At 37.4% G+C, this 7644-nt stretch overlaps 1 protein-coding gene across 1 annotated transcript; it reads left to right on the forward strand.

Moving 5' to 3' along the window:
• The first annotated feature begins 2011 nt into the window (after positions 1 to 2011).
• Positions 2012 to 6585, forward strand: LOC119794927 (enhancer of rudimentary homolog). The gene is made up of 4 exons (XM_038302699.1): positions 2012 to 2145; positions 2663 to 2750; positions 4087 to 4207; positions 6350 to 6585. The coding sequence occupies exons 1-4, from the start codon at positions 2143 to 2145 to the stop codon at positions 6450 to 6452; spliced, it is 315 nt and encodes a 104-aa protein (XP_038158627.1). The 5' UTR covers positions 2012 to 2142; the 3' UTR covers positions 6453 to 6585.
• Positions 6586 to 7644: the final 1059 nt, after the last annotated feature.

A 7644-nucleotide genomic window follows, 5' to 3' on the forward strand; every position in this document is an offset into this window, starting at 1 on the left:
ATCCATTCAATTCAGTTTATTAATATAGCACCAATTCACAACACATGTCATCTCAAGGCACTTTACAGTTTACCAGATCAAACAGTCAGATTGATTCAAAGTTTTCTACCTAAGGAAAACCATTTGATTGCATTGACTCAAATGCAATCCCTCACACTAAGCATGCTTGTAGCGACAGTGGAGAGGAAAAACTTCCGTTTAACAGGAAGAAACCTCCAGCAGAACCAGGCTCAGTGTGAGCGGCCATCTGCCGAGGCCGACTTGGGTTCAAGAAGACAGAAGCAGACATACAAAAAGCAGCTGTAACAGGAAACACACAGAAAGGCAGACGAGCTCCGAGCCAGCTCCCATGTCAGAGGATGAAGAGAGAACATCCAGCCAGTCACAGTCGGAGAAGCAGGACTACACTGGAAAACAGTCCGATCTACAACATCTATAAACAAGGGTGTTGATGGCAACAGCACAGCTGATATTTCTTTCCAGGATAGTGTCACAGCCAAAGAGGAAGAGGTGAGGCAAAGCTACTATGAGAAAAAGCAGAGAGAGCAGAATGTTAGAGATTGAACAGATTCTGCAGACTGGAGAATAGAGATAGAATGAAGCAGATTCATGAAATAGGTCCTCCTTACAGGTCCTCCAGAAATCTAAGCCTATAGCAGCATAACTATAGAGATAGCTCAGGAAGGTGATCGAAGGTAAAACATGGGAAGTAACTGGTTACATCTAGTCATTTACTTAAGTACTCGCAATTGTGGTTTTCCCACTTGTCTGGGACCAGGTTGTGGAGATTACCTTTTTTGCCCAGCTCTCTTTTCACCACAACAAACTGATGCAGCGACCACATTATAGCGGCAAGCACACCAAACTATCTATCAATCTGACATTCCAATCTTCCCTGATTTGTGAACAGGACCTCAAGATATAAAAATTCCTCCACTTGAGGCGGGAACTCTTCTACAGACTGAAGGGGAAAAGTAACCTTTTTCTGGCTGAGAACCGTGACCTCAGGTTTGGAGGAGCTGATATTCTTCCCTACCACTTTGCAATCAGCTGCCACCCGCCCCTGTTCATGCTGTAGGTCTTGGCATGGAGGAGCCAGCAGAACCAGATATAGAGAGATGGAGACGGATACCAACAAAACCTCCCTCATCCTTAGCCCTATCTCAAAGAATTTTTCGAAATAGTCAAAAAATTAAGTTTTCAATTCATATAGTGGCATCTCACAGTTTTTTTTTTAAACATTACTTTATACTTTTATACTTTAAGTAGTTTTTGGAGCACATACTTTTTCACTTTTACTTGAGTAAAGAGGTCAAGTTGATACTTCAACTTTTACCAGAGTGTTTTTAAACTACAGTATCTATACTTGTACTTAAGTAACAAGTGTGTGTACTTTTGACACCACTGTTGGTTTGATAAGTTTTATTTAAAAAAATAATGGATTTGGAAAAGTGTTTTTTCTGCATAAATTTGCTATGTCTTAATCTTGTTATTTATTTATAGTTTGTTTTTATTTTAGTCTGGAAGATACTCACACTAAACATATGTTTGATTAGATGATTTCCTACCCATTATATATCAGATAATTACTCAGCACTTTAGTAGCGCTGAGTAATTATCTGCTCCTTATTTTTACTTGAGTAAGAATAAGATGTATTAGGGCCAGGCTAGAGATTTATTTATTTATTTTTTTTATTACGAGGATAAAGTCGTAACATTATATTATTACAACTTTATTCTTGTATTTTTTTCTTAAAGTGCCTAAAAAAAGGTTAAAACAGAGTATTATGAAATATGTTATGAAAGTACATTTTCCTTGGATCCATCTTTTCAAGTTTTTTTCCAGATTTTCTTACTTATATATGTTTATTTATTTATATTTCACTTTTTTCATATTTTTTTCTTTTCTTTTCATATTTATTTATTTTAATTATTATTATTATTATTATATTATATTATTACTTCGTTTTTCTCAGATTTTGCTTTCCTCTCATTTCCGACCACCCGTGGAGCTGTTTCCGCCACCCACTGGAGCTCCACTAAATTCTCTAATTTCCGGTACGTCATTCTTCTTCCGGTGATAGAGGGCAGCTCGCTTTAACGTAACAACTATCCCTAAAATCGACGAAATCCAACAAAACTATGGTATGTTTTAGCATCTGATGTATAATTAAGATCGCGGATTATACTTTTCTTCGAGGTTTAAAGGATGGGCGTTGCGTCAAATTGATGGTCTTTTTAAAACAACGTCCGGTAGATTCAGTAGCTAATGTTAGCATGACGTTTTTGCAGCACATTTAATTGGTGCAAAAAGAAATATCACCAACATTTGTTCTTCCTTTTTAGCGCAAACTAAGCTCTAACAATATAATTTGATGATTATCTGTTGTTTCAGACTTGGCAAATTGTAAACAGTTGAGTAGCATTTTCTCCGACAGAAAAGACTGTACATTTGCATTTAAAATGTGAAAATCTAGAAGTAAAACAAAAAATAATTTAGATCAATTAATCAATAACCAGAGTAGAGATACTCTAAAACATGCCTTTAGCTGACAGAGTGACCCACCTAGAGCTTAGAGCTGTAAAAAAAACAGTAGTGATTATCAACGACTGCAACTAAAAAGTTAGACAGGTTTATTCACATATAACTTTTTTTTTTCAGTCTCACACCATCCTGCTGGTACAGCCCACAAAGAGGCCAGAGGGTCGGACATACGCCGATTACGAATCAGTCAACGAATGTATGGAAGGTGAGCTGGTCAGGATAAGCCCCTACAACCATCTTCTTATAGATTTCTTCTGGCTTTTTTTTTTCTACACACCTAAATGTTTCAGATCATCAGACTTGTAATAAGGGGTGTTCTAATCCTATATTAATATCAGATATTAGCCAGAAAACTAATATCTGATTATCCCGGCTGGCATCTAAAATCTCTGATATTGTTATGCTGATAGAACAGACAATAGTCAGGTGTTCTCATACCTTTTGTTGTTGACTATGGTTCTCTCTTTTTGTAATATCACATGATCAAGCCTTTTCTGAAATTCTACAGTTCAAAATTATTAATAAAATTATTTGATTCATAGTAATCTTGGTATCGTTCCAGAAATGAAGCTGTAACTGGACAACCAAACTAATTGGGACATCAAAGATAATCTGAGTTCATATAAAAAAGTATAAAGATTTGTCAAAATCCTGTTTGTAAAGTAGGGTTGTCATGATGCTATTATGTCAATCTGCAATATCATTTCCAATGAAAACATGTCCTGATTTTTAAACGTTTAGTTTAAAACTTGTATGAAGAAGCATAATGAGAAAAAGGGACACTTTTTACTAAGGAAAATATCTTTTAATAACTCAGGTGTGTTGATTAATAAAGAGGAAGAGATGTAAACAATCAGACATGTTCTTAAACAGCTCTATAAAAGTATATGTAGTTGTTGTACGATGGCAGCCTTTGTGTTAATGGAGGAATTCAGAGGGAGGGTTTCCTCTGAGATCCTGCCATATGATGATGATGATGATGATGACTGGCTTACTAGCCGGTTTGGATTGTCCAGAGAAATCATCTCGTCTGGAAACCCACCTGCTTTACAGTTGTTTAGTGATGCATTTATCCCTGATCTGTGACACCCTGGCTATATTGAATGGTCTAATCCATGTGTTGCTCAGGTGTGTATAATTCCCATAAGTTTTGCCTGAAACATGAAAACTGCGATTAGAAGCCAAGACCGGATGCTCAAAAGGGATCAGAGCTACGGCTTATAAATGGGTGAAAACAAACTATGTTTTTCTGTGGCCTAGTCAAAGTCTGGGCTTAAAACTGATTAAGGATACTGTGGAATAAAATTATAGCATGACCTTCATGCTCAAACGTCTGAGTTCTCCTTCCTGAACACCAGTACTAATGAGCAAAAGCAGATGGTTGAAAAATGACGGCCATCATGGATTGATGTGGTTTTTGGTCCATCCCTACGTTTTTACTCATTCTGTCAGAATCTGGGATCAAAACGCTAATAAGGCAAATCTTCATTCAGAAAGTATTGCTTCAGCCGTCTAATCCAGAGTATTTTTGTTTCCTTTAGGGGTTTGTAAGATGTATGAAGAACATTTAAAGAGAATGAACCCCAACAGTCCATCAATAACGTATGACATCAGCCAGCTGTTTGACTTCATCGACGACCTTGCTGACCTCAGCTGTTTGGTGTAAGTTGAGCTACAGAAAATCCACAATGATGATGCTTTTTAATTTGTTATTGCCTTAATTATCATTTGTTTTTATCTTAACACTTTGACAATTGATTTACAAAAAAAAAACTTCACTCCCCTTGAACTTCACTATATGTTCTCTTCAAAGCCACAAACATATTGTAAATACCTCTGACTTAAATGTAAACCAAGGAACACAGCAGGTGAGGTATTATAAAAGCACCAGAATTGGCTGTATTGGAGCTGACTGCAATAATGTGTTCCAAAGGAAAACCAAGCACCATCAGATTTTCTCAAGAACCGCGCATTCAGGCTTCATAGAATGGGTTTCTATGGCAGTCATAACCATAGTCATTATATACGTAGATGCCTCATTATACTACGTTCAGACCGCACGCAGCAGAAGCAGCAAAAAAGCGCGTGCTGCCTCATTTTTGATGCTTGTATAAATTCAGTTCTGATGCGCAGCTGAAGCATCTTTGCTTCAGCTTTGCTTCAGCCGCTGTTGGGCGGAGCTAACCTATCCTTACTACGGATGTAACAATGGCGGATGAAATTGAGAGTCGCTTGGCTTATTTTAATGAATGCTACGTTCAGACCGCAAGGCCTGGGAGAAGCAGAAATCTTCTGCTGCTTCATTTTTGATGCTTGTCCACATTAAGGTCAGATGTTCAGTAAAGTGTGTCCAAATGCTTCTGCTGCCCCTGTGTTCAATGGCAGAGAGGTTTTGATATGTTTTTAAGTGAGAAAGTCCACTTGAAATCTTCATCTATGTGGTCAGTTCATCAAGATTACAATCCTGCCATGAAATATTATTTCGCTGTCAGAGCCGTTTAGACGCTGTACACTGATGGTGCTCTGTCCCTGGAAAACCTGTTCAGCTGCAGCCTCTGGCCTAGTTGCCTCTGTGGTTTTCCATTACTGTTTGCGGCGGCTAGGTTTTTTTCCATGTACGGAATCCAAACTGCTGGCATCAGAATAATAAAGTTGAACATATTTTGCCCACAGGTTTTGTCATTTTAAGTTAATTCAGACATTAATAAACTGTTTCAGAGGAGTGATTATAGCGATCTACATCTGCAGTGCTGTGTCTGTCCCCCTGCCAGTTCCCAGATCAGCTTTTCTGATTGGTCGATGTGGCGCGTCGAGCAGCAAAGTTTACATTTTTCCAACTCCAGCAGCTGCTGCTTTCGATGCTCAGAAGCTCAGAAAACGCTGCAGGACCTTTTGCTGCGCCTTGATCTCAACCATTGACTCTGATTTTAGACTAGCTGCTTCTGCAGCAGACGGTCTGAACGTAGCATTAGAAGAAGAGCTGTCAGCAGCGAGGTCGACACGTCTTGAAAGCAGCCATCTTAGGTCAGACCACAGTTCAGACAGCTGCAGCCAGAATGAATAGGAGGCCCTCAGATCTAATTTTGATCACATTGAGGATCAAGTCTATGGAAGCGTATTGCATTCACCAAAGGAAAAAAAAAATCTGACAACTTCATCATAATTACGAGATCATAGTTATGACATCTAACCTGTAATAAGGAGATAAAATCTCATAATAGTGAGATCAGTATCTCGTAATTAGGAGATCTTATCTCCTAATTACGAGGAAAGAAAAGAGAAAAGCTCTTCTTCTTTGTTCCTCACTCCAGAGGAAAGCCAGCCCCCAGGGGTGAAGAAATTGAGCTGTAAGTCATAATTTGAAAAGAATGCAATACGTAAAACTCCATCCTGAAAAGAGAAGATTGAATAAAGATTATGCAAAATCTGTAAAATAATAATATTAATAATAAAAAGTGGAAATTATAATATCAATAATAAAAAAATATTTAAAAGATAACATAAAAAACAATTAACATTTTTTTAAATAAAATCAGAGAAAACAGCAAAGGTACTCTCAAAACCTTTTGTTTATAAAATGTTTTTCAGATTTCAATTCCCAAAACGTTTTTTTTTTTCTTTTTTTGGTTGGAAAAACATTTACTCCATGTATTTGAGAGTCTCTGTTTGAGTGCCTTCAGGCAAAGCTGTTTATCTTTGTGTTCTGATCTGAAAATCCAGGAAGGGTCACAAGAATAACCCCTTTGATTTGGTAAATTTTAAAAGTATGGAATGTCCTAAAATCAATAATCTGTTCTGCCTCAGGTATCGTGCCGACACACAGACATACCAGCCTTACAACAAGGACTGGATCAAAGAGAAGATCTACGTGCTGCTTCGTCGTCAAGCCCAGCAGGCGGCCAAGTGAAGCTCCTGAGAAGATGCGGGGCACGGCGGGAGGGTGGCATGTTTTAAAGTTGCAGTTTTGGTGTTTTCATTTGAGCAGCATATTTTATACGATTTTGTTTGACTTATAATAAAGATTATGTGAAATAACACTATGTTCGCTATGCTTTTTCCATTTAGTCATTCGTATGTATGTGTTTAAGCCATAATAAAATTGTCCTTTTATTTCCGGACATAGATTCAAAGTCCTACATTCCTGTTTTTTTTTGTTTGTTTTTTTCCCTTTACTGTTTTCTGTTTTTTCATCTTTTCTCTGCTACAGCAACCAACTAAAAGTCTAATCTAGGGATGCAATCTACTGGTAATAGAAAATCAGATACAGATGTTCAGTGAAGGCCGTAAAGGTTTGAGTACTTTAATGAAAGGCTGCATAGAGGTAAAATACCACAGTGGATCAGAGATAAAGAGTTTATAGCAGAATTATGCTCTAAAACAATATTTAAACACCTGGTAAAATGTCTAATAAATCAATTATAAAAGGAAGATGGGATAACAGAAAAAACAACAGTTGTGGAGGAGGTGTACAGATCCTCAAGAAGACTGTTGTCGTTCACTCAACAGATCTGGCCTGTAGGAACTAAAAAAAAAATCTCAGCTCTGCTTTTTCATAAGCCATGCTGTGGACATGCCAGGGATGTGGAAGAATTACCCTTTCAGATAAAAAGATCTAACTTTAGGTCTATATTGCAATATTCATTGTCAGGAAAAAACATCCCATATGGTGATGGCAAGATCATGCTGTGGGGATGTGAGCTGATGGAAATTAGATGCAGGGAGGAAATCCTGTTAGGAGTTAAAAAAGATTTTCCTTCCAGGAATTACAGGGATCTGGGAAAATGTTTGTTGATATGTATCTTCTAACTCTAACCCACAAAAATGGTACCAGGGTCGACTCATGACACAAACTAGAGGTTGAGTGTACAGAACATATTTACCAAATTAATAAACCACACATGTAATAATATTACAATCAGCTTTAACCACTAAGTAATTTCGTTGCACCCCTGTGGAGCAATGACAATAAAGATTACTGATTTCTGATTCTGAAAATAGTCACTTTTGTCCATTATATGTAATACTTTCATACCTTTAGGCATTTAAAGAAATACACCCCACACGTCTATAAAAGACCCATGAGGTTAAAATCCCATCTT

This window comes from Cyprinodon tularosa, unplaced genomic scaffold (genome assembly GCF_016077235.1).
Source record: "Cyprinodon tularosa strain WSP-4 unplaced genomic scaffold, ASM1607723v1 ctg499, whole genome shotgun sequence".
Classification (NCBI taxonomy): domain Eukaryota; kingdom Metazoa; phylum Chordata; class Actinopteri; order Cyprinodontiformes; family Cyprinodontidae; genus Cyprinodon; species Cyprinodon tularosa.

Bases quoted from the DNA above. Each gene is read 5' to 3' on its own strand.
- LOC119794927 (XM_038302699.1), top strand. The intron at 2,751-4,086 runs GTGAGCTGGTCA...TGTTTCCTTTAG, and splicing joins AGTCAACGAATGTATGGAAG to GGGTTTGTAAGATGTATGAA. The intron at 4,208-6,349 runs GTAAGTTGAGCT...GTTCTGCCTCAG, and splicing joins GCTGACCTCAGCTGTTTGGT to GTATCGTGCCGACACACAGA.